Source organism: Ochotona curzoniae, unplaced genomic scaffold (genome assembly GCF_017591425.1).
Source record: "Ochotona curzoniae isolate NIBS_2020 unplaced genomic scaffold, NIBS_Ocur_1.0 contig_3255, whole genome shotgun sequence".
Classification (NCBI taxonomy): domain Eukaryota; kingdom Metazoa; phylum Chordata; class Mammalia; order Lagomorpha; family Ochotonidae; genus Ochotona; species Ochotona curzoniae.
Window position 1 is genome coordinate 3,926,354 of NW_024465777.1, and position 26,434 is coordinate 3,952,787.

Consider the following 26,434-nt stretch of genomic DNA (forward strand, 5'->3'; position numbering starts at 1 on the left):
GTCCGATGATTCATTCCCCAAGTGAGCACCACGGCTGGAGCTGAGCCAGTCTGAAGCCAGGAGCCAGGAGCCTCTTCCAGGTCTCCCATGTGGATGCAGGGTCCCAAGGTTTTGGGCCACCTGAGACTGCTTTCTCAGGCCTCAAGCAGGGAGCTGGGTGGGGAGTGGAGCAGCCTGGCTTAGAACCGGTGCCCATATGGGATCCTGGCACTTTCAATGTAAGGACTTTAGCCACTAGGCCAATGCGCTGGGCCCTGTAATTCTAACTTTCAAATAAATCTTTATACACTTTTTTCAGACAAAGCGAGTCACAGCAGCACATGCCGAAGGGCACAGGGCCCTCTGCACCAGCACAGTCATCCTCAGGTATCCTCCCGTAAGAGCTTGCCATGCAGGAGTTTTCACAGTGATGTTGAAGCAGCAAATGATCCAGTGTCAGAGGCTAGGGAAGCGCTCAAAGGCTTTCCCTGAGCTAAGTCATCACTCTGACCCAGCGGGCGCTATGGCTTCTGGGTACACGGTGAAGCCACTTGCCGACCCCGAGGACCCAAGTCAGCTGCTACTCCAAGGAAAGAAGTCCCTCTGTCACCTCACAGGAGCTGCTGAGCAGCACAGGACGTTGCGGGCACATTCTCTCAAGTCAGGGCGTGGCCGACACCTCTCCCTGTGCCTCCCCTAGCAAACCAACCATCCAACACCCCAAGATCCCACGATTCCCTCTGAACTGTCCTCTGGAAACACCATTCGTGCCATTAATCTGCTTCTTTAACAGGGACAGAGGAACAAAAAAAGGATTGTTTGCAAATAAACATCTGAAAGAATATAGTAACAGCTGATCTGGGCCGAGGCAGCCAACAAAGAGATGATTGTGGAGCAGACAAAGCAAGGGCCTGGGCAGGCGGGAGCCCAGGGCAGGCGGGAGCCCAGGGCAGGCGGGAGCCCAGGGCAGGCGGGAGCCCAGGGCAGGCGGGGAGGCGGCGAGGAGCCTGCGGGGATGGGCGCTAGGGCTTCTACCAGCCCAAGGCCCGCCCCAGCACCAGGGGAGTTTGCCACCTGAAGAGAAGGAAGGCACTGCCACCACAGCACTGTGCAGTTTTATTAACCATTCAAGTACAGTAGCATCTGGTAAGATGGGGACAGAACTTGGGGTTGAAAAGTGAACAGATAATCAGCATCTAACAGTTGGGAGGGGCCACTACATACTCTTTTCACAAACATTTTTTTCACAGGGCCAATACAGTACTAGCCATTAACCCAGTACACTGGGTGTACTGAAGTAGAAAAGATGCAAGAAAAATAGCTACATTAGAAAGACCAACACTTTAGAAAAAGAGTAAAACACTTGCAGTTTCTCCCCTTTAGCCCCTAAAACACCACCTTACAGTCTGGATCTACCTATACAGTCCTACATCAGCTTCTAGGGTATTGTCAGGAGGGAAAAAATAAAATGACACTGGCCAGTACAGTCTTTGGATATTAAGGAAGGGGAAGGGGAGAAAGTCAATTCTCAGAACAACTTAGTCAGCCTCGGTCTCATCCGCAGGGTCTTTGGATTCTTTGTTCTTCCGCACTTCTTCAATGTGCTTGTCCTGAAAGGAAATTGCAGGTAAGCACCATCAGTCCAGCCACAAGCCTGTCCCGTCACACCCCCGGCCCCGGAGGCCCCCGAAGCACAGCATCCCCCTGCGTCCCCCTGGAGCCTCCCGCAGCATGTGGGGACCCTGCAACCTGCCACTGGCTGCCCCCCAAGACGCACAGTGACCTGGAGGTCACTATGGATGCCACCTTAAACAAGCCCCTTCACGAGGGCCTCTAGGCTGCCAACACACTGAACAACAAGCACGGGGACACCGCCAGCTTAGCCCGTGAGCTCTCCGAGTCCAAGGCCTGAAGCCCACCTTCTCCCGCAAGCGCTCCAGCTTGGCGGCCATCTGCGCCTCCCGGTTCTCCTTGTTAGCCTCCATCTTGTGGGTCAGCTTCTCTTCTGCCATTTTGCTGAAGTTGTTGTTCTCTTCAATGGCTTTCTGCAGTACTTCTTTCTCGTGCTCTCGCTTCTCAGCAAGCTGCTTCAAGACCTCCGCCTCGTGGGACTGGAAGAAAGTTAACAAACAGGCTAGGCTCTGCAGCAGCAGGGGTTAAAATATGACAACAGAAACTACCAGACTGGGGGGAGAGAATGCAGTTCTTGGCCTAAGGCTGAGGTAAGCACCTGAATCCTTCCTATTGCAAAATAACAGGAAAATCCCAAATTTTTTTCTAGTATTTGTATTCACGTTGGAAAACTGCCTATCTGCTGGTTCAGGGGTTTCCTGCCCAACCATTTGTAAATTTGGAGGTCTCCACCCCCCAGGCATCCTGGTGAACTGAGTGGCGCAGGACTGTGAAGTGACGCGGCTGGCCGTTTAACCGCCAGGGTTGCCCAGAGAAAACCACTCCGTCCCAGTCAGAACTGATCAGTGCATACCCATCACCACCCCTCAGCAAGTGACAGAAACCTGAAAAGAGCCTCCAAACTGCTAGTTAACCAGGACGATCTCCAATGGGCAGCAGAGATCCATGGGCGTGCAAGGAAGCACCTGCAGCTGGCCCCACCAATCCTCTGCTGCGAAGCCCTTCTCACAACGGGAGCTTCACTGCATTTAGCTGGTCGCTGGGTAACAGGCAGGCCAGGGTTGATCCCTAAAAACTTTCCTGTCTAGCCAGTGACTGCATCACTTGCTGCTGCTCCACGACTTCCAAACAGACAGGAGTGGCCAGAAGGCAGTGCACGTGTGCATGCTCTGCCCTTGCTGGGGAAAGGACTCACAGCCCTCAGTGCGTGACAGAGAGGTGCCCAGTCCCCGCCCAGGGCTCCCAAGGAGCCTGGACAGGGGGGTGTACGCCTGTGCAGCACGGGCTGCCTTCTGCTCAGACCAGCCACGCTCAGCTGGACACATTCCTACTTGCCCCGTTTGTGCCTTAGTTTCCTCAACTTTAAAATTAAACCATCTATCCCAAGGAAGATGATTGAGAATTCATGTAATGTCATTTACTAATTTCTATTTATCATTTCATTTGAACATCAGAGAAGTCGCCAGAGACATTCCATCTGTTGGTTCTCCCCTCAAATGGCCATGCCAGCTGGGGCTGGGCCAGTGAAGCCCACCTGCTAGCTCCCACAGTGCCAATCAGCTGGAAACTGGAATCAGAGTGCAGCCAAGACTCAAACCCAGGCACGTGGGATACGGGCCATGCACGTCCCAGAAGCCTGCCCTTGAGTAAAATTCTTAATGATGCGAGTCAGGCTGACAGGCAGAAAACACTCTAAAATGTTGACAAGGGTTATCGCGGGGAGTGGGATAATCAAGACCTTAAACTTCCATTTATAAAGTGTGTTTCATAATTTCCCTGCTGTAAGGATGTTAGTACTTATGATTTTTCTGACTAGTTGTTTTTAAAGATGGCTACTTTCAACAGAATGGCATAGATAAAATAAAAACCAATTAAGCACACCATATTATTAGTCATTTAAAATACTTTTATTGAGCCCAGTTCAATGACCAATGGCTCAATCCTCACCTTGCAAGTGCCAGAATTTCACATGGGTGTGGTTGGTGTCCTGGCTGTTCTGCTTCCCATCTAGCTCCCTGCTTATGGCCTGGGAAAGCAGTAGAGAAAGACCCAAAAGCCATGTGCACCCAATGGGAGAACCAGAAGAAGCTCCTGGCTTCCCCTAAACTCTGGCCCTTGTGGCCACTGGAGGGGAGAGGGAGCCAACAGATAGAAGATCTGTCTCTCCTCTCCGTAAATCTGATCTGCCTTTGCACTAGAAATAAGTAAATATTTTTAATTTTACAGCTCTCACAAAGCAGAACCAGACACAATCACCTGCCAACTCATCTTCTGTCTTCCAAAGGGGGAGCACGAGGCACAAGCGGTGGTCTAAGACAAGCCCATGCTTGAATTCTGGGTACTACACATACTGAGCGACTGGAGGGAAAGAACGTTCCCGGGACAATTCTAATCCCTCTCGTGTGGGGTGACGTCTACCCTGCAGACCCCGTAGGGTCATGTGTTAAAGGAGAAACGTGCATTAGGAGCTGACACAAAACAGCAGTCCAGGAAACAATGGCGTAGTAACCTCCAGCCACCTACTGCGGAACCCAACACACACACAGCCTGTCCCCTGGGATGGTTACCTTGCGTCTTTCCTCAGCAGCTTCTAATTTCTTCTGAATTTCCTCCAGAGAAAGGTCCTTCTTCTTTGGAGGGGAGAGGGGGAAGTCTGGGACCGACTCTTTGGACCGAGGGCTGAGAATGAGCTCGAAAGCCTGGCCCGAAGCACGTTTTTCCAGTTCCTTCACCTGAATATCTGCAGTTGATCACATTGGTGATAATTGAGAAAAACGGGTTTCTCCAAATCAACTGTTCCATAACGTTCTAAAAATCAAGTGACTCTCGGAACAGAACTAAGGCTGAATAAAGGCAATAGACTTGCAGGCAAGACATGATTATCTAAACACCATCTCCCAGAAAAAAACAAGGCTCAACATTTTTGGACTCGGAGTATTCTGAGACACTGGCGTTTGATAATCACATCCGTGAACAAAAGAAAGACTTGTGCAAACTGTACAGCTTGCGTCGGACCAAGCCAGATCATCCAATCATGAAATAGTGGAGTTCTTAGTACATTCAAGTGAGAAATAATTTTTTCCTAACTGCCCTCCTATTCAGGAAACAGATTTCTTCTAACACCAAAACACAAGCGCCAAATCAAAGACTTGGACCTAGCCGCCTAGCGTAGCCCGTAAGCCCGTCACAAGTCGAGTGTACCTAAATTGATTACCTACCAGAAGAAGCCATGATGAAAGGGAGACAAGGCTGGCAGTATATTCTACAGAATCCACTGGTAGGAAGCCCTGGAAACAGGTTCAAAAGCATGCAATCAATTTCTCTGCATTTCTACGCGTCATCCACACAAAGAGATCTTAGACCACATGCACATACATCAGCGTGTGGGATTAAATCAGACACCATCCACCAAGAAGGTGATGAAATCATTAAACCCTGGGACATCCTGGAAAATCGGACCCCAATGACAACACACAAGCTAGCTCAGCTTGTTCCTTCAAAAACAAACAAACAAACAAAAAAACCAAAACAAGCTTCGATTTTTCAGACTGGATGAGGCCAAGTCCCAGTTCGTGCCCCCGCCCGCTGGCGTGGGAAGAGACCCCAGACCCCACTGGGCGGCGAGACCGGAGCCATCTTAACACAGCCTCCTTCTCATTGTGCACCTTAACACCCGCCCGGCTTTGTCTGCGCCTGCCATGGTGGGTAGCTGTGCGCCCTGGCGGTTGCCGGCCGACAACGTCACGCTCCCATTGTTCGCAACGCTCCAGCTACCTGCCCAGCAGCGGGCATCTCTAGGTTTTACGTCACGGTATCTGCTGCCAGGTGTCACCCAAAATCCTTTTGTGGATTTTTTTTTTTCAAATCGCGATTCTTGTAAAACCCCATCCCTCGCCACGCCATATTACCGAAAGCAAAAGACTACAGGATCTCGACCACAAGAAATATAAAAAAAAAAAGAGAGAGAGAGAAAAATCCCTGGGCAGTGACAACGCCTTAGAGGCGCGGTGAACCGGCCCCCCCCACCTGGGCGTGGCCCAGCCCGGGAGGGACAGCCAATCAGAGCCCGCCTTGCGCGCCGGGCCCCTGGCCCCGCCCCCTTCCTCCCCGCGCCTTTTCGAATCTCCGCGAACTCGCAACATCCCAGAGCCCGCGCGCGTGGGCTGGGGAGGGCTGGGCGTGGCTAACGGTCCGATCCGGGTAACTCCGCCCCTCCCGGGCCGGTCGCGCGCGGACGGCTCACCCCTCCACTCCCCCGCCAGCTCCCGCCAAAAAACACCTCCAGGCCGCCGCGCCGGGCCACCTCCTCCCGGCTGCACCCTGGCCGCGAGGCAGCGCAGAGCCTTGGCGGGGCGCCGCCCCTCAGTGCCGGACACTGGACGTCGCGGTCTGACCCGAGCAGCAGCAGCTCTCCCCCGACCAGGGGCGCTACTCCGCCCCCTCCAGACAATAGGGACCCCGGCAGGGCCGCGCCTGCCAGGTCGGAGCGGCCGAGGGCAGAAGGAAGGAGGGAAAAAAAAAAAAAACCGAGGGCCCACGCCCCCTATTGTCTCCTCGCTGGCACCCCCGGGACCGGCGCCGGCAGCTCCCGCAGCTGGCCGCGCCCCCTCCCCACCGCGGCCGCGCCCCCAGGGAGCGGAGGGGGACAAAGCCGAGGCTCCGCCCGAGCCCCGCACAAAGCCGAGCGCCCCCCGCCCCGCAGCCCCGTCCTCGGGCAGGGGTCAGCCGCCACAGCGCGAGCCCTGCCCGCCGGCCGCGTCCCTGGCGCCGCTCGCAGCCCCCGGCCGGCCGCCGTCACCGCCGCGGCTGCGGGGCCCGGAGCCCCGCACCCACCTGCTCGGTCCGAGCCGCCTGGCCACACTCTGAGCAACCAACAGACCTGGGCGCTCACAAAAGCGCCAAACAGCGACACGTGACCTCCCCGCGGGGCTCCGCATTGGCTGCGAGCGGCGGCACGTGCCGGCCCCACCCCGCGGCCGGGTGGGCGCCGCCCCCACCCCCACCCCGGGACCCCGGAGCACCTCGGGAAGTGTAGTCCGGGCTGGGAGGGCAGGGGGACAATGCAAGGGGTTCGGGGGCGCGAGGGGTCGGAAGGGGGTAGTTAGCCTCAGGTGTGAACCCAGCGAGGGAAGTGCGTGAGTGGCCGTGGGCCCCCTCCCCGGACCCGGGTCTTGAACCAGGTGTCTAGCTCTAGGAAAAGGGCGGGACGGGGGTCCCTCCCTGCCTCTCGGACCGCTGCCGGCTGGACTCCGCCTCTGGCCAGCCACGTGCCCCGCATCGCCCCGGGGCCGCGGGTGGACGCAGCAGTGTCCCTTCTCGGGCCACCACCCCTCCACCTCACAGCCACCCCCCACCCACGGTGCACCTTGTGACAGGACAGCGCCACCCCAGAGTCTCCTGCACGACCCCCTACCTCTGGCGCTCCGCTCGGGACGGACCCCGGCGTGTCACCTGTATTGTGACATCATCGTAATCCCTAGCACCCCCTCCCCAGCGCTAACAGGTCCCGGGCGTGGCTCTTCCCTCCCTGAGGGTATCCTCGCTCCCACCCTCAACGTCCCGAGCTGCCGACTGCGGACCTGTGCAGACCCGCGTGTAGCCGGGCAATTCAATCTGTTTGGGTGGAACAAAGCCACCCGGCTTAAATGCAGCCTCCATCTGTTCTGCCCAGTCTCTGGCCGACGCTAGGGAAAGAAGAGCCATCGCAATCGCAGACTCCCCCGACTGCATTTCTGTGTTGCTTTTGTTCTCAGAGCACGTGCTCCCCGAGCTGTGTGGGTCTGTTTTTAAGAATCAAAACAAAAGGAGGCGCAAGGTCACTGATTCCCCCACGACCGGCCGCGAGATGGGAGCCAAAGCAGAAGCACGGAGGACACGGGTCTGACCCTGGCTACCTACTGTTGACACGAAGTCCGAACCCTGTGAGAACAGGAGAAATATAATATACACGGTTCCCAGACTTCCCCACTCCTGGCTAAGGGCTGTGTTCCTAGCGGTGGTGGTGGTCATGACCCACAAGCACCGAGCAGGACATCTATATTGTGCTCATGGTATGGGTCTCCCCAAACCCAGAAATGAATAGGACCAACGCCCTGAAAACAGTCCTCATCTAAGAAGACTCTCACATCTAAGTTAGTCTCTAGGGATGTGCTGGAGATAAAGTGCCATTAATAGGGACAGAGACAATGAAAGTGGTCACGGGGGAAACCACACAAAGCAAACAATTAGCCCCGCAGCCACTGCCCCCGCTGTGCTTGCAGGCGACCCTTTCCTCCAGCTGTCGTGGGGTGAGCCGGTACCCCAGCCCGCTGAAGGGGTTTTCATTCAGCTGGTGAGCTGCAGTGATTCTGATACCGGCTTGGGGGAGGTGTCTCTGGGATCCAAGGCTGCATTGAGCTGTCAGGTGTGTGAACAGAATTTCACAAATTATTTTCAAATGCTCGAGAGGGATGGGAGAAGACCATGCTTTAAAAAAAAAAAAGTGATGGATAATCAGACAACACAAAAGAATGAGGAAGCCACAGGCCAAGAGGTCCCTTCTCCAGGACTCCGCCTTCTAGAAGTCTTTGTGTTCTATCTGCAGCTTTGCCAACTGAGGTCTCACACCCCCCCCCGCCCCGTGTGCACGCACAGGGATATATTATTTTTTTAGATACAAGAAATTGCCACGCCCAACCTCACATTTCTGACTATTTGTGTTGTGACAAGGGAGAGAAATTAACCTTTCAAAACACATGGATTATTTTAAAGCACTTGCATCACTTCCCCCACCTTTCTCCCTAGAGCAGATGTCTATTTCCATGGAAACCACAGCCAGGAATGTAGATGTTAAGATTCACGTAGGTTTTTCATCTTTCCCGGCAATGCCACTTGGAGCCGGCGTTGTTTGATGCCGGATGCTGTGAGCTGGTGACAAGGCTCTCACCCGAGTCTTCACTGGTGCTGGAGGGTGGAGTTGTGGTGAGGGGCGTGGGAGGGGTGGTACCCTTGGGGGTGTTACTAGAAATAGAAAGGTGCTTGCGGGGTGGGGTGATCCCTGTTCCTTAGGGTGAGGTAACCTTTATGGGAGCCAGACCCTTGCTCACTCTGGTCCGCTCTTTTGGGTGTTCCCATATGACAGGAATGTAACATGTCCCTGAGCTCATTTGGGTGTACAAAATTTCTGATGTGAGCATTGTTATTTTCATAGGGTGGAGAAAATGCATATTATGGAAAAAAAAAGCTATGCACGAATCTCAAAGATTTTCTGGCACCAAGATAAGATATTTATTTTTTTATTTGAGAAGTAGACAGAGAGCTGGTTTATGCCCTAGATATCTGCAACGGTTAGGGTGGACTACAGTGAAAGCCAGGAGCCAGCCAATCCATCCAGGTTTCCCACACAAACAGCGGGCAAGGACTTAAGGCATCCCTGCCACCTGTCACCATCAGTGTTAGTAGGAGGCTGGAGTCAGGAGCCAGAAGTGGGAGTTGAACCCAAGTACTGTGTCTACAACTGCCAGTCCAAACACCTGTCCCTGAGTCCAAACTTATCATTTTTTTACCCCCGCCCCTATGGACTTTTCAAAGAAGCCTCCTATAGACCCTGGGATAGGGAAAGCTATAGTTGTATAAAGGGAGAAGCCTGGGGAGGGGCCTGTGCTCCCTGCTAAAAGCTTCCTAAAGCTAACTTGCAGAGTGCGCCCACCCCCTGAAGCAAGAAGTTAACGCTCACAGCTTGGAACTGTCTTTACCCATGGGAATTATTTTTGCGTCTGCTCAGATGGCTTGGTTGGGTGGCCATGGCGGTGCTGGCTGTGACTGCGGGTTAGCACGGGCACAGCCGAGCGATGGCAGTCCTCCAGCTTATTTGATCTGCATAGACAGCGGAGAAGAGAGCACTTCAGGCTTCCAAGTCCAGAAGGAGTGACTGCACTGATCAAACGGCTCTGGGCTGTTGTCGCATCTCCTGGATTTCCAGGGAGCCCCAGTTTGCCTTTGTTCATTGTCAAGGCTGAGGCGCCAACGAGCGAGGTCTGAGGCCTGCTGCTGCTCACAGGGCCTGTCCTTGGCAAACAGGTCCTGGGAGAGGGTGTCGCATGGTCCTAAATGTCTCTGTTCTTTTTGTTCCCTGTGCTCCTCGTTCCCTTCCCTTGTTCAAAATCTGAGAATCTGCTAGTCCTGTTTGCCTCAGTAAAGCCCTGGTTGAAGGCAGGGTGCTATCACTGTGTTGGTGTCTTTAGAACACTCCATGGGGGCAGGTCTGGGAGGGTGGGGGTCTCTGGGTGTTTGCAGAGACCCTCAGGGAAGACCCAGCTTCCTCTGGGGTGGGGTTGTGTTGGACATCTGCCTGCAGCTGGGTGATAAGGATTAAATGAGATAGTGTGCAAACACCCTATGCTGTGCTGGGCAGATTGTGAACACTCAACAATGCTTCTGTCTCATTGCTGAAGAAGTTTCTGGATCATTACTGGGTACTGAATCAATAAAGAAATGAATATATATATGTTCTAGTTTTGTTGAAAAGGCAGATATACAGAGAGCAGGAGAAATAGAGAAAGATCTCGTGGATGGTTCACTCTCCAAGTGGCTAAGCCAATCCGAAGCAAGGGGTTCTTCCATGGTGTAGGAGGACATTGTGACCCTAGAAGGTCAGTGAGCACAGGATTACACTTCATTGGACAGTATTTGCACGAGAACAACCAAATGGCTACCTTTTGTATACCTGATGGGAGATCATTTGTATAAGAATGGTTGAGTGGACAGCAGGTGAATGAGAACACTTGGTGGAATATACAAAACAAAAGGAGTTCCAATCAAGAGTATGGAAATAGCTGATGGGTCTTGTTGATAAGCTCAATACTTCCTCCCTTATCCCATACGGACTTTCAGTGCATAAAGTCTGATGTCACTAATAAATTTCAGCTTTTGACCATCCGTCAGGGTACATGCGTGTTATTATCGGCTCCGAGCACCAAGTCCATCACTGCGGGACAGTGACACATGGGGTTGCAGGGTCCCAAGGCTTTGGGCCATCCTCTGCTGCTGTCTCAGGCCACAAGCAGAGAGCTGAGTGGGAAGTAGAGCAGTGCGGACACAAACTGGCACCCATATGGGATCCTAGCAGATGCAAGGTGAGGATTTAACCACTAGGCTGTCATGCCCGGTCCAGACTTTCACCCTTCACCTTTTAATGAGAATTGTAGTTGCTGGGGGTAACTTCCCCTGTGCAATTAAAAAAAACTCAGCTGATTTAACCTTTTGAGTAGATAGCACATTCACAAGGCTTAAAAATATGGGGACTGGTGTTGTGGAGGTAGGTTAAGCCACCGACTGTGATGATGATGTTGAGGAAGTGGGTTAAGCCACCGGCTGTGATGATGGTGTTCCACATGAGTGCTGGGTTCGGGAGTTGGATGCTTCACTTCCCATCAAGCTCCCTGCTGATGTGCCAGGGAAAGCATCAGAAGGTGACCCACGTACCTGAGCCCCGTACCTGTGTAGGAGACTGCAATGGAGTTCTAGGCTGCTGGCTTCAGCTTAGTCCATCCACAGCCATTGAAGCCATTTGGGGGAATGAGCCAGCAGATGGAAGATTTCTCTTTGTCTTTCCCTCTCTTTCTCTGTAATTTTGCCTTTCAAATTAGGCAATAAAAAAGTAAATCCTCTCCCACTCTCCGTTTTTGTTTGCCAATTTCTCTCCCTACCTCTGCCCCACTGTAATCATTGCAGTTGCTATTGCCTCCCAGGACCTACGTTAGCAGGAAGCCAGAGGCTGGAGTCAGAAGACAAACTCGGGCACTCAGATACGGTGGGCGAGGAGGTGGACGTCCTAACTGCCAGACTGACTGCCCACCTCTACAAATCTATTCCTAGACCTCCTTTTGTATCCTTAGAGCAGCCCACTGTAACTGTCCCGTGCTTAGCAGTTTTCAATTAATATTTCATGCCACAGATCTCTTCCTGAAGCGCCACCATCCAGCATTTCCTTGCTCTGCTGTCCACAGAATAAATGCACTGATTTGAACTCACCCCCTCTTGGATTGTTCCCAGTGACTCACCTTTCTCAAAGAACGTTGTAATGACCCTGTAGCTGTGGCATTTCTCATGCAATTAAGGACACACGCAAGGCACAAACTTAGAAGTGGCATTGCAGGGTCAAAGGCAAACATTAGTGGGGGGAGTGCCAAATGCCTCCTCCAGGCGCTGTACCAATTCAGCATTCCCAGGTGGTGTTTTCATTCATGCTTTCCACTCAAAGATGGCTTGAAAGGCTGTGTCTCCAGACACTTCAGGCATGGGGGAAAAAAGAGGGTAGGACCAGAAGTCCCAGGAAAAGATGTGGCTGTCAATTCTGTCTGTGTTAACAACGCCTTTGAATACTTGGCGAGCAGCAGCTGATGTCACACCTGCTGTGGCTCCTGCGTTCTAGCACTTGCCCAAGTCGGCCTTGGGGTAGAAGCTCGCACTGGGGTCATGGTCATGTTGGAGTCCAAGGGCAAGGTCTTTTTCCCACTCTTTCCATGCCTAACCCGGTGCCTGGCATGGATGTGTTTAGTGAAGAATGAATGCACTGTGATTTGAATTCAACTCCTGCCTTTTTGGCCTCATAGTAAATAACATGTCCTCATTATTGATGGCGTTTGGTATGTCTCAGAATCAGTGGCATTGTCAGGTTGATAACCATGAGCAGATAAACATATGACGCATGTCTGAGTGGCTGCTGCTCAAATGGTCTTCTCACTTTACCGTCAGACTTAGTGAAGTTTGTAATTTCTTCTAGCATTTCCTCCAGTGGGGACAACTGTGTGTCTCCCTTTTCTCTCCTGAGTGTAGACCTCCTGGCTGTCTCCCTGTGGATGCTTCACAAAGCCCTTCAAACCTTGTATGATGTACACTGAGCTTGTATCTGCCCACCAACCACATCTGGGTTCCCCATTCACCAGTGGCTCTACTAGGTTTTTGTCCTGCCTCAATTTTCTAAAAATTTAATTAGTTTATTTGAAAAGTAGAGTGACAGAGACAAACAGAGAGAGATTTTCTATCTGCTAGTTCACTCCTCAAATGCCCATAACAGCCAAGACTGGGCAAGTAACCCTCTATGGGAACTTGGCCATGTGGCTTCTCCTTCTTTATGTGGGGCTCGTGGCTCTGCCCTACAGGGCTGTGGCCAGGACTACAGGAAACAGCAGAGGTGAAGGCCCTGGGGCTGTGCCACATGAGAAGGAGACACACAGACACACACACACACACACACAGACACACACACACACACACACAAACACACACACAGACACACACACACAGATCTTCCATAGACTGGTTCACTTTTCAAATGTCTCTAACAGCGGGGCTGTGCCAAGCTAAAACAAGGGTTGTAGGAGCTCAAGTTTTCCCAGGCGCATTGGTAGGGAGTTGAAATGGAGAGCCACTTTCAGGAACATTGAATTAGGGCTCAAGGGGGTGAGACTAAAAGACCTATTCCTTCCTTTAAGAGTCCTTTGTTTTTTTCTTAATTAATTAATTAAATTTTATTGCAAAGGCCAATTTACAGAGAGACAAAGATCTTCCATCCTCTGGGTCACTCCCCAAATGACTTCAATGGCTGGAGCTGTTTATAATTTATTTTGTTTTATTGCAATACTGTTCTGTAGCCCATTTGGCTATGCTCTGGTGTGGGAGGAGATCCCATTGTTCACAACACGTCTGAACTCTTGGCCTGCTTCAGCTATCTCAGCAATTCAGTGAGAATGGAGGTTACAGCTGTCCCAGGAAACTGATACCAGGAAACTGAAGTCACACTCATTCCAAGGTGGGGTGAAAGTCCCTACCTTGTGGAATTCACGCCAAGGGAAGGGAGGGCTGGGAGGAGTGTGGAATGCTGTTGGAGCACAAGGTGCGGGGAGGGCAGAAGAGCCACAGATGCCTGGGACGCAGGTGGATATGTAGAGCTTAGGGGCTCCGCGCTACTGGACACAGGGAGCTCCTGAAGTGCAGCCAGCAGGCAGCAGTCCCCTCGCTTCCCGGAGGAGTGCTCCAACCCTGAGGGGGTCTTAGTAATTTTCTTGTGACAGTTTCCAATAATTTTATTTTTGAAGAGATTTATTCATTTATGTATCGGGGGTCCTCCCGTCCCGCGGAAGAAATCACCCGACACTTGAGAGAGTCTCCAAGGCGCCTTTATTCTGATCTTCCGTTCCGTCCGTTAACTCCGTTGTGTCCGTTATGACCGTTACGCTCCAGCCCCTCCCCCGCCAAGCACCCCCGCTTAACTGTCAAACTTGACCAATCAACTTAAAGATGACCAAGGCACACCAATCAGGGCAAAGGGCCAATCACAGGGCAGGAAATGGTCAGTGCCCCCAACATTTATGTATTTGAATGAGTAAAGTTAGAGAGACAGAGGGAGATAGTCTATCCACTGGCTCACTTCTCAAGTGCCCACAATATCACAGCCTGGGCCAGGCTGAGAGCAGGAGCTTACAACTCCATCCAGGTCTCCCATGTGGGTGCAGGAGTCCAAACACTTGGGTCATCTTCTGCTGCTTTCCCAGACGTTTTAGCAGGAAGCTAGATTGGAAGCAGAACAGCTGGGACTGGAACTGGTACTCAGATACAGTATGCTGATCTTATAAGGGGCAGCTGAAACCTGCTGAGCCACTGTCCCCACCCGATAAGCTGAAATACTGGCATCCAATTTAGTATAGGGGAGGCAGCCTCTTTACATCACCTGCATCTCCAGGTTCTCTTTAACGGTAGGATCCTGTCCTTCCGTTTTCCTCCAGTCCCTATGGGATGAAAAGTATATTCCTGGGATGCGTAGGGCAGTTAAGCCACCAGCAGGGACCAGCATTCCTGGGTGCCTCGGCACGTGTCCCACCTCTCTTCCAATCTAGCTTTTCGTTCCTGCACATCCCAGGAGGCAATGCTCCCTGCCACCCACACAGGAGATCTGGATGACTTCACATTGGCTTAACTACAGCTGTTGGGAGCATTTGGGGACTGCACCAACACATAGAAATCTTTCTCTCCCTGTCATTCTGCCTTTCAAATAAATAAATAAAGATGTTTTCAAAAATGAGGTCAGCTCCTCCGCAGTGCCCAATGCCTGCACTCCTGTCCCACTGTTTCTGCTGCACCCTGCCTGCCACGCCACCTCCCCTGAGCTCTTGACCTTTCTCCAGCATGCCTTGTTGCTGCTCTGTCCAGAAGGCTTTATCCCCTCCTGCCCACCCAGAAAATCCTAGCCACCTTTCAGAGCCCTCTCATGGCCACCCACTCTGTGAAGCCTTTCCTGGCCACTCCTTAACAGAATTAGTCTTTCCCTTCCTGAAGTGCACCCTTCATTTTTTTTTAAGGTAGCACTTACCAGACTCTTGGCCGAGGTCAATATACACCTGCCTTCTGTTTGGACCATTTGAGGGACTATTGCTCTGGCACTCTTAGCACAGACCTTGGCACACAGTAGGCACTCAATGAATGCTGATGGGAGGAAGAACTCTCTCCAGCCATTAGGTATCATGAGAGGCCCAAAGAAGCATCGTGTGGAGTTCCTGCCATCAAGGTCCTTACGGCCTAGCTGGATCCTACACTGAAGATGAGAGAAGCTACATTGGTGGGGGGCCCATGGCACTCAGTGCACTCTTGCTGATGGCCTGAGAGAACAATGCTTTTGTATGAAGAAAGGTCAAGATCTTCTGGTAAATTCCTCCCCTTCCCTCCACCCTGCCCCCTGCTACTGGAAATCACCATACTGCAGGCCCAGAGACAAGGTCAGCTGTACTGTCCACTACAAGAAGAGCAAGCAGGAGCCAGCATGTGGCGTGCAGATAAAGCCACCACCCACACCTACGATGCTGGCATCCCACATGCATGTCATTTCTTATAATGGCTGTTCCACTGATCTGGCTCCCTGTTAATAGCCTGGGAAAGGCAGTGGAAGATGGCCCATGTGTTTGGGTCCCTAAACCCAGGTGGGAGACCTGGAAAGAAGTTCTTGGCTCTTGGCTTCAAACTGGCCTAGTCCTAGCCGTTACAGCCATCTGGGGAGTAAAACAGTAGATGGAAGATTTCTATCTTTATTTCTTTCTCTCTCTCTTACTGTAGCTCTGGCTTTCAAATAAATAAATCTTAGGGGAAAAAAAAGAAAAGAAAGTGGGAGCAGAGAAGAGGTAGTACAGCAAACAGATGGACTCAGAGATAAGAAAGGGCAGGGGAGAAGGACCTGAGGACTCAAACTTGTACCAGTCCCCATCATATATCACTATTTCCCTCACTACAGGACCTTGCCCAGTCACACTGATTCGTGTGCACCCATCTGTCTTCACCCTGCCAGGCCCCTTCCCACTCCAGGACCCCAGCTCAGAGCTGTGTGTTCTAACACCACTCTGTGTCGCTGCCTCCAACGACCCTAGCCTTTCTCCTTCCACTCTCTTCATGAAGAGTCTGGTCCCTCCGCTATGTGGATACTGACCTGGTCACAGTCACCCATAAAGTGCTCAGTTCTAAAATCCAATGCCACGTTCCAGCGTTCTGGCTACAGCTGCCCTTGAACCATTTGGGTTGCCTGGCTCCTGCAGTGTTCCTTCTGTTTACTGGATGTTCTCTCTTGGTCTCCTGCTTGCTCGGAAACTCGGTGCTTAGATCTGCTCTCTGGACTCAGTCACATCCCGGGGATCCTGGTGTCAAACACCTTCTATGGTGCTGACTTCCAAATGTACATAATCTAGGTGTGTGTCCTGGTCTCTACTCTTCTTTCTGTATTTGTATTAAATTCAAAATTAAATATTAAATGAATTCTGTATTATGTATTTCAAAGGCAGAGTGATAAAGAGAGCAAGATAGAGATATCTTCTATGCCTGGTACACTTGCAGGCATGTTGGGTGGTAGGAGGTTTGGCAACGGAATAGCTGGGACTTGAACCAGGTACTCCAATTCAGAATTATATGATGTGTCACAAGCAATCATTTAACCTGCTGTGCCATGACATGTGCCCATTAAAAAATTTTTTTTATTGCATTGATGAGAGAGAGCATATATTTCCACCTGCTGGTTTACTTCCCAAATGCCTGCCATGGCCTGTTGCGGAAGCCAGGAGCTGGTATCTCGGTCCAGCTCTTCTATGTGGGTGACAGACCCCTAATTACTTGAACAACCACTGCTGCCCTCAGCACAGGCAGAGCAGAACCCAGACAGTCTCATGGGGTTGTGAGGGTCTTAACCATGAGCTCAACTACCTGCTTCCTCATGCCTGTTTATTCCACTTCCACTCTACTTTTTCACTTTAAACAAGATTGTCCAAACTTAACTTCTGATCCCCCTCGACCTGCCATCCTGTCCCCACCATTGTCCTGTGTATTTCCTCTCTCTTATCCCAAGTAGATATATGAGGCGTGTATGTATTTTCAGTGTCCTCCTCCACTGCCTCCCCCTGAGTCCAGTGAGAACAGGAGTGGCGGCCATCTTCTCTGCTGCTGTAGGATGGTGCTGGTACATGGTGCCTGTTTGATGCGTGAACAAGGTGAGTGCCTGAAGGCCCTGGGAGCAGTGGGGCAGAGTGTGAGCTCTGCAGCTCAACTCCTGATTCTGCCCCCATTCCTGAGCAAGGGGAACCCTCGGGCATCTTGGAAGAGCTCCAGAAAAGTCAGCCCAGGGAAGTCTCAGTCACATTGGATGCTGATGGTCCATGCATTGAACAGAGTGTCTGGAAACTGTGTGGTGTCAGATCCTGTTATAGGCCCTGGGAGTAAAAGGAGAGGGTTCGTGCCTGGCCTCATGAGCTCTTCATATGGGTACCTAGGCCATGTGCTGGGTAGTAGCAGAGAGCAGTGGCTAGCCTGGGCAGGGGAGGTCTCCTGGGGGAAGGGAGAGCTGAGATGACCCCAAGGGAGTTTGCAGGCAGAGAAGGGGAAGAGGAAGCTGTAGCTCACTGCCCAGAGGAGAGTGTGCACCTGTCCCAGTGGGGAACTGCAGGTGGTCTGCTCTGGCTGTGGCCCAGGGGCTTGAAACAAAGGGGAGTGATGAGGGGACTTGAGCCTGGGGATGAGGCTGGGGCAGGAGCACCAAGGCCTTGGGGAGCTAAGCCCCTTGAGGTAGGAAGAAAAGAACTAACATTTATCATAGCTACCTAGAATCACAAGACTGGCCTTTTCAGACTTAATGGGCTGGGGCAGGTGTTGGTACGGAATGGGTAAGCCAGGGCCTGAAACCAGCATACTGTATGGGCACCAGTTCCAACCCAGCCCTGCTAATGACCTGAAAAAAGCAGCAAAAAACAGTTCAAGTCCTTGGGCTCCTGCTACCCACGCGGAAGACCAGGAAGAAGCTCCTGGTTCCTGGCTTTGAGCTGGCCCAATCCTCAGCTGTTACAGCCATCTGGGGAATGAGTCTGGAGATGAAGATCTCTCTCTCTCCCTCTCTCTCCTTCTTGCTATAACTCTTGACTTTCAAATAAACAAATACATCTTAAAACAAAACAAAACAGAAAAACTTGATGGGCCACACCAGTCACTCACGAACTCCTTCCCTGCACATTTAAACCTAAACAGATGATGGTGGTTGGCCTAGCCAGAGACATGCCCAGGGCCCATTTTGGATGCCTGAGTTGCATACTGGCTCCTGATTCCAGCTCCTGCCAGTGTAGCCCCTGGAAGCCAGCAGAAATGGGTCAAGCAGTTGGGTACCTTCCTTCATGGGGACAGCTGGACTATGCCTCTACCTTCTGGCTTTGCCCAATGGCTTGGGGCCACTACTGTGGCCATCTGAGAGTGCACTAACAGGTGGGAGGCTCTCTCTGCTAAATAAAAACGAATTGAAAGAAACATTTGCTTTTTTGATTTTTTTAAAAGATCAACTTTGATTTGAAATAACAGAGAAGGAGAGCTAGAGATAGGCAGACATTTTCCATCTGCTGGTTAACTCCCCAGATGGCAACAACTGTCAGAACTGCGCCAGTCCAAAGCCAGGAACTTCTTTTGGGTCTCCCATGTGGGTGCAGGGGTCCAAGCGTTTGGGTTGTGCTCCACTGCTTTCCAAAGCACATTAGCAGAGACCTAGATCAGCAATGGATAAAAACTGTGAAAATGGAAAAAAAGGAAACTAAGAAAGAAAAAAAGGAAAAAAAATAAATTAGAAATGGAGTAGTTGGGGCCTGGTGTGGCCTAGCAGCTAAAATCCTCACCTTGCACGTACCAGGATCCCATATGGGTAACAGTTTTAATTCTGGCAGCCCTACTTCCCATCCAGCTCCCTGCTTGTGGCCTGGGAAAGCAGCCGAGGACAGCCCAAAGCCTTGGGACTCTGCACCTGCGTGGGAGACCGGAAAGAGGCTCCTGGCTCCTGGCTCTGGATTGCCGCAGCTCCAGCCACTGTGGCCACCTGGGTAGTGATTCAGCAGACGGAAGATCTTTCCTCTCTGTCTCTCCTCCTCTCTTTGTGTATCTGATTTTCCAATAAAAATTAATCTTTAAAAAAAAATGTGGAGCAGTCAGGGTTCATACGGTGATGCATCCACTTGAGCACTAACACTGAGGGTTACATACTCCAGTGACAGTCACGACGTTTTATTACAATGAGAAGTAAGGCAACAGACCACCTGACCGGAACCAACACCCATTACCAGAGAGCAGCCCCGAACAGCATTTACAGGGTTTTTGTGGGGCAGTTTACAATAGCTTGTGGCTGGACGGCCTGTGCCCATCTCTTCTCTGGTCTGGTAGTTGAGATAAACAGACTGAGGCCTTGGAGCCACCTGTGAGATAACCAGACTCAGGCCTTGATTCCTGGGAACTGAGACTTATCTGCTGAAGGTCACACAGGCGGCTCGGCCTGCGAGCTCAGACAGTCTCACACGGTTTCAGAGCCAAGCAAGCAAAGCAGAATACAAAAGCAAAAAGTATGGCAGTTAGCAAAGAGCCATGTTTACTCCATTTTGATTTCAACTCTATACTGGGATGCTGGCATTGTAGGCAGAGGCTTAATCTACTACACTATGGTGCTAACCCCAAAAGAAACATTAAAAAACAAACTAAAGGGCCAATATTGTGGTGCAGCAAGTTAAACTGCAGCCTGTGAAGTCTGCATTTCATATTGCATTGCTCCATTTGCCCAGCTCCCTGCTAATGCACCTGGAAAGGCAGTGGAAGATGGTCCCGGTGCTTGGGCCCCTGCCAGGCATCTAGAAGTGATGCTGTTCCCAGCTCCCGGCTCTGACGTGGCCCAGCGCTGGCCATCGGCCATTGGTTCATCTAGACAGTGAACCAGCAAAGGAAAGCTGTCTCTCTTCCCTCCTTTGTCACTCTGCCTTTGAAAAAAACAAATCTTAAAAGAAAAAAGACACGACCACACTGAAGTCTTCAAACACACACAAACTAAAACAAAACCAAAAGAATACGACAAAGAAAGGAAAATAAAAAGGACTCTTCTAATATATTTATTTCCAGGGTTTTCTTTATGACTATGCAGCTAAAATTTCCTTAGGCAATAATGAATGCACTGTAGTGTTTCTGAAGGAAAAAAAAAAAATTAAGAGTATCACAAAGGACTCTCAAGTTCCCTGCGACCCCGCCTGCCATCACGGCTCCCTGCTCCCCTTCCTGGAGACAGTCACGCTGTGAGTTAGGGGTGAGTCTTTCAACCCCTTCTTTCTTTCTAGTTTAAAATGCTTTTACTTGTGCTTGACTGCAACCATGGGAAATGCAGGGCTGGTCGTGGATGTGTTGATACGAATCGCCTGACGCTGCGTGCATTATTTCTGCAATGTTCTGCTTTCCTTTCGTGTCTTCTGAGCCTTTTCCACGTTCCTGCACCTGCAAACGGGGTTTACTCCTCCCGGCTGCGAGGCAGCGACCCCTCCTGCTTATTCATTTCCTGCCTGTCTCGTTAGGATAGCGCCCTGCAACGCGCCACGCGCGGTCTCAACGACAGGTGCAGGTGCACCCAGCTTCAGAGGGTGGAGACCGCAGGCTATTTTCAATTTTGCTAGACAAGCGCAAACGGGGGTTGGGGGTGGGGATCCACTTCCTCACTAGGACCTGTTACAGGAGGCTTTAATTTCTTCCCCGCGTTTTTGTAGAGACGAAAGGATTCAATCATGGCGTGGAGCTCAGGGCCGGGCCTGGACCCTAAGTTAACTGCTTTTGTGGCACCATCTTCTTCCCACACCTTATTGCGCTACAGGTTCTCCCGGGTCCGGCCAGGAAACAGCGCGGGGTACAATTCGGGATCAAACCTCGGGTGGAAATGACCGTAAATGCTGCCAGAAAATGATTGCGGTGCGCGGTGTTCCTCCGCCCTGCGCTCCCTCGAACTCCACCTGCACCTCACACGGCCGCGCACGAGCGCGTGATGCGGCCAGGACTAGGTGGGAGAAGAAATGGCGTCTCCTGCCACTGTCTTCTCTGTGCTGCACGCCAACGCTAGGATAAAAGCAGTGAAGCCGAGGTTCTCCGTGCACATTTCCCCGGATCCGGGCAAGGGTGCTGCCAGCGCCAGTCGCACCCGCACCTGCCTGCGGCGCGCGGGTGTGGCTAAGGACGGCGGAGGCGCGAGCGCAGCCGGGAACGCGCACATCCCCTCCCGCAGGTGCCCCAGGCGGCCCTCGCGTCTCGGCCGCGCCCACCCAGGACCCAGAAGACCTTCGGCAGTAGCTTCTGGCCGCGGGTTTGGCAGAAGTGACCACACGAATGGACGCACTCGGCACCCCCGGGCGGGAACCGGGATGCAGGCGCCCCGACAAGATCTGTCTTCCAGGCGCACTGGGTGCGGGCGTGGAGGGGGCTGAGCCGCAGCCCGCCCAGAGCCTTCCGGGGGCCCGGACGCTTCCCCGCTGGAGCTTGGGGCCAGATTTCCGTTTTCGTTTTCCCGCAGGAAAAGCCTGCGGGAGTGTTCGCGCAAGAACAAAGCCGCTGCCCCGCCCAGCGGCGTTTCCCTTCCTCCGACCTCCCCACACCCCCGGGACCGGCGTTTTGCTTCTGGGCCAGCGTCTCTTCTGGGCTGTCACTCCTTGAGCCCTTACCGTGCCCCAGCGACTTTTCCAAGCGTCTCCCCTGAGTCGTGCTGGCCAAAGTGCAGTCGGGCTTGGACGCATAATCATGTGCCAAGGCCACGCAAATGCATCCGCAAAATCGCGGGTAGGAGACGCTTCCGAACTCTGAATTCTTGTCTCTTAAAAAGAATTATAATTTGAAAAGTATTTTTTAAGCAACGAGTCTCAGTTTTATTCATTTTTCACAGATCGTCTGGGACAAACAAAGCCACACTGTGTCTGTCGTTGGAGCAAATCCGTGGGCGCAGGTGAGGGTGGAAGCGAGCCGGCCTGGCCATGGTTATCAGCCCCAGCCCTTCAATGGGGCCACAATGGCTGAGCCGCAGCCTGTGGGAGTCCGGCTGGTCCACTTTCGTGACTCCTGACTTCCGCCTCGCCTTGACCTCCTGCTGTGGTCATTTGGGGAGTGACCCAGTGGATGGAAGATGGAGTTCTCTCTCGAGCTCCTCAAATGAATACATTTTTTTTAAGTGCAGAAGTATGTATTTGATGGGATGTTTCTGTTAGCTTTTTGGCCACAGACCCAAGACGTCAGACACAGAAAGTGAGCCGCACCCGAGAGGTCCTTTTATTCTGGCGCGGGAGGCAATCTCGGGACAGGGAAACTGGGAGCAGAGACAGAGAGACAGGAAGAAGAGCTGAGCAGAGAGAGAACAAAGGGAAGAGCCTCGGGGTGGAGATGGGGAGGGTGGGGTCAGGGCTCTGCAGACGCTGCTGTAGGTAGATGCTAGGGATAAATGCCTCAGGGGGTTGGTGGAGCTGGGCCTTCAGATACTTGAGTCATAAAGTGCTCGGGTTGGCGGAGAGCACGGTTTAAACCTAAAGGTTTCTAAGCTCACTTAGGCAAGTGAGCTTTTAAGGGGACTGAGACCTAGGGGATTTACGGTAGTGCAGTTGGGCAAGTGGACCTTTAAGGGGACTGAGACCTAGGAGATATACGGTAGTGTTGGGTAAGCAGGTATTCAAGGGGGTGCTGGGTCTGGAATGGCGGGTCAGTCTTTGGGGCTGCTGGCTATTCAAGTCACTCCTTACAGCTTTCATATACAAAATTAATATATAAACCTATTATAAAATCTCTTGTTTTCCACCCCTTAAGATAAAAGACAATAGGGTGGGGAAGGACCACTGCTAAGGGATCAACTAAAACATTCTTTTTTTCTGTGTAACCTTTAATGTCTTTGGAATGTTGTACCATGTGAACAATTGTGGCTGCCATTGTGGCACAGCAAGTTAAACAGGTGACATAAATTCCAGCAAGAGGAAGCGGCACAAATACCCCATGTGCCTATAGTACCATGAAGGAGTATAAACATGTTCACAAAATAGCTTAGTGATGGAGGGAAATGCTTATAATAGTACATTTTTAAAAGACTTATTTTATTTTGATTGGAAAGGCGGAGTTACCATGAAAGAAGGAGAGACATAGAGAGATTTTCCACCTGCCGGTGCACTCCCCAAATGGGTACAGTGGCCGGAGCGCAGTCAGTTTAAAGCCAGGAGCCAGGAGCTTCCTCCAGGTCTGCCCTGTGGGTTGCAGGGGCCCAAGCACTTGGGCCATCTTGTTGTACTGCTTTCCCAGCCACCTTAGCAGGGAGCTGGGAGTAAGGAGTGCAGCAGTGGGGACTGGAAGCAGTGCCCAGATAGGATGCCAGCACTACAGGTAGACGCTTCACCCTCAGTGCCACAGGGCTGACCCCTACATTTAAAAAAAAATTGGTTAGTACAGTTTCCACGTAGTATGATCTGATTGTTGTAACAGGAGCCGGCAAAACCAAAAATAATTGGATTAGAACAGGTCAAAAATAAATACTCTTGGCTGCTGGGTAGACCGACTGAGAGGCTGTTGCTGCTGTTTTAAATTTTCCTGTACTTGACCAGCAGAGGATAGAGACAGAGAGACCGTCCATCCCCTGGTTCACTTCCCGGATGTCCACAACAGCTAGGGCGGAGCCAGGCTGCAGTAGAGGGGCCTGGCCCTCCATGGGGCGGCGTGGCTACCAGGAGCCCAGGTTCTTGAGCTGTCACCTCCTGCGTCTGAGGGCACACAGCAGAGTGAGAACTGGAGCTCAGGTGCTCTCCTGGGGGAAATGGGGAGGCAACGTGACCCGCTGCACCGCAGTGCTGGCCTCTGATTTTTGATACGTCTTAGCTTTCTATCCTTTTAAGTTCTTTTCAACGGCATCAATGCCTTGGATAAATGTCTTTTTTAAAGAACATTTAAAAATAAATCCTCAGGACTGGCATTACAGTGTGGTGGGTAAAGCGGTAGCCCATGGTGCCAGCATCTCACATGGGTGCCGGTTGGAGTCCTAGCTATTCCATTTTCTGTCTTAACTCCCTGCTAATGGCCTGGGAAAGCAGTGGAGGAAAGCCCAACTCCTCAGACCCCTGTGTCCTGGAAGAAGCTGCTGCCTTCCGGCTTCAGAAGGGCCCAGCTCTGGCCCTGTGGGAGGAACAAATGAATACAACATCCCTTCCTTCCTCTCCTCTCTCTCTTTCACTTTGCCCTTCTGTGTGTAACTCTGCTTTTCAAATAAATAAATAAGCAAATAAATAAAATATTTTAAAATAAATAAATCCTCATACTATTTACAGAAATTTTAAAAATATAATAGTACACTATGTCAGCCATTCTACTTTTAGAAATGAACCTTGAATACATAGCTATATAAGGGGTTGGTGCAGTGAACAGATTAAACCCCTGCCTGCAGTGCCAGCATCCCATTCAGGCACCACTTTGTGTCCCAGCTGCTCCACTTCCCATCCAGCTCCCTGTTTGTGACCTGGGAAAGCAGTAGGGGATGGCCCAAAGCCCTGGGCTCCTGCACCCATGTGGGAGACCTACGAGACGCTTCTGGCTCTTCTTGACTTTGTATTGGCCACTTGGTTAACAAGCCAGTGGATAAAAGATCTCTCTTCTCTGTAAGTCTGCCTTTCCAATTAAAAAAAAAAAAGAAAGAAAGAAACATCTTTTGAAAGAGATTGTAAGGTAGCTGAAGAAGCATTAGGACTATTAATATTGACAGATTGCATATAGCTCAAGTGTCAGTTGGAAGAGATACAATACGAAGCCTTAAGGCGTGACGACGGAGGGAGGATTAGCTCAGGTCTACTAGGGCTAGAAAGTCTCAGTTGGATATTATTATGGCTGGAAAAGCAACTTGACAACAAGTGTGGAGGTTGTGGTTGCATGGATGCTCTAAAAGGCAGGAGAACTGGAACTGGCTCTGTGTTGGGAAAGGCTACACAGGGGGGCTAGATCAAAGGAAACTTGTTTTGACTAGGTTTGTCCGTGGTGTCTGTGCCTTTTATATATCATCACTGTAATTAAACTGATGATCCTGTGGGTGGGGGATGTAAGCGTAGAGAACAGATCTGGAAGGATTTGGTGGGAGATACGGTCAGAGTTTTGTGCTGGGGAACCAGGATCCGTTAGAGTTTGAGGCAGCCAGGTTGTGGGCTCTGTTTCCTTGCCATTCTTTGCTGTTGACTTGTTTGCTCCAATCACACCCACACGTGAGTGAACTACTTTCCAATCAGGAGCAAAGCGCAGGCCGGGCTGGGGCCGAGCTGCCAAGCTGCCTACAGGCACTGCGGGGCTCTGTGCTTCCGCTCCACCCCCTTCTCTCCACACTGGGTCTCTATTCTCTTACATAAGGACCCTGCTCACCTCCAGAGCACAGGAACGTGGAGTCCCAGATAATACCAGCTTCTCTTCTCCGTTTACCAAGGAGGAGGAAACCGAGACGCTGGGATGCGACCTCCCAGGGGCAGTGGTGGCAAAGAGGACTCAGGCGACCTGAATGGATAGCTCCTCCTCTCCCACCTTCAGGGTCCAGAGACAGAGAACCCAGCACTGTTCCCACCAGGCCAAGGGCGGTCAGGGCTGGGAGCACGGCCAGACTGGCAGCATGGGGCTGGGAAGCCACAGATGAATGGTATCAGAATAGCATCGAATGAGGCCAGCAATAGGCCCTGTCAGGTGCCAGTGTCCCTTTGGGCTCAGCTTCCAGCTCCTTTCCTAGACAATGGCTCATTGGGTGGCCTCTGCTGGGTTTCTCCAGAGGGTTGGAGACAGAAGTGGGGCCAAATTGGCCTCTGGTGGCCAGGAATCACCTCTTCTGACTCATGTCCTCTGAGGAGGCCCCAGGGGTACCCATCTAGAACCCAGGTGCTCAACTGGAGGATCTGATCGCTCCAAAGATGGAGTGGGCTGTGGTGGGTGCCAGTCTGGAAGCTGGACACAGGGCTCTCGGGACCCTGGGCTGGCACTGCCTTGCCTTCTTGCTGTGTGACTCTGGGAGTTAGGGTGGGGGTGGGAGGTGCAGACAGGGGTCTCACTCTGGGGAAAAGGGCAGTACCAAGGCATACCCTCCCCTTGCTACTCAGAATCCTAGATGGCAGTGGAGCTGCTGCCTTGCCTTCCCCAGCAGCTGCTGCCTGTCTGTCTCCATGGCAACCAAGCCCAAAGACGGATTTGCTAAAGTCTATGCTCTGGAGCCTTCCCCTGGAGATGGGTTTTCAACCTGTTTCTCTGGAAGGCAGGAGCCACCAACAGCATCCTCCAGCTGGTATAAGGGAGCAGCAGGCTTGGGCAGTGGGAGCTGTCATCCACTAGGGAAAGAGGACAAATTGCTTCCTCCCTGCTGGCCTTGGACTCAGTTGTCTCCCTAGCTGCTCTGGGCTGCCTGAGCAGGTGGTGTAGGAGCAGGTCCCATGCAGTGAGGTCCCCAGTGTTAGCCCCCTGTCCCTGCCGACAGGCTTTCTCTGCTCTCTGCTGACCTGTGGCTGCTTCCATA

General features: G+C 51.8%; 1 protein-coding gene across 3 annotated transcripts; it reads right to left on the minus strand.

The window, feature by feature from the left end:
* Positions 1-1,078: 1,078 nt before the first annotated feature.
* On the minus strand, positions 1,079-7,046 carry STMN1 (stathmin 1). 3 transcript variants are annotated; one of them, XM_040979611.1, is made up of 5 exons: positions 6,977-7,046; positions 4,830-4,898; positions 4,179-4,351; positions 1,899-2,090; positions 1,079-1,589 (listed from the first exon to the last, which is right to left on the minus strand). In XM_040979611.1, exons 2-5 carry the CDS (start codon positions 4,840-4,842, stop codon positions 1,518-1,520), a joined length of 450 nt encoding a protein of 149 aa, XP_040835545.1. In that variant the 5' UTR covers positions 4,843-4,898; positions 6,977-7,046; the 3' UTR covers positions 1,079-1,517. The 3 variants fall into 3 exon arrangements, with proteins under 3 accessions (XP_040835545.1, XP_040835544.1, XP_040835543.1); XM_040979610.1 differs by lacking the exon at positions 6,977-7,046 and adding an exon at positions 6,445-6,480 and having other exon boundaries at positions 4,830-4,897; XM_040979609.1 differs by lacking the exon at positions 6,977-7,046 and adding an exon at positions 5,520-5,572.
* Between the last annotated feature and the right edge of the window lie 19,388 nt (positions 7,047-26,434).

Coding starts and splice junctions, on each gene's coding strand:
- STMN1 (XM_040979611.1), bottom strand. Junction 2,091..4,178: donor CTGCTGAGGAAAGACGCAAG/GTAACCATCCCA, acceptor ACTTTCTTCCAG/TCCCACGAGGCGGAGGTCTT. Junction 1,590..1,898: donor TGGAGCGCTTGCGGGAGAAG/GTGGGCTTCAGG, acceptor ATTTCCTTTCAG/GACAAGCACATTGAAGAAGT.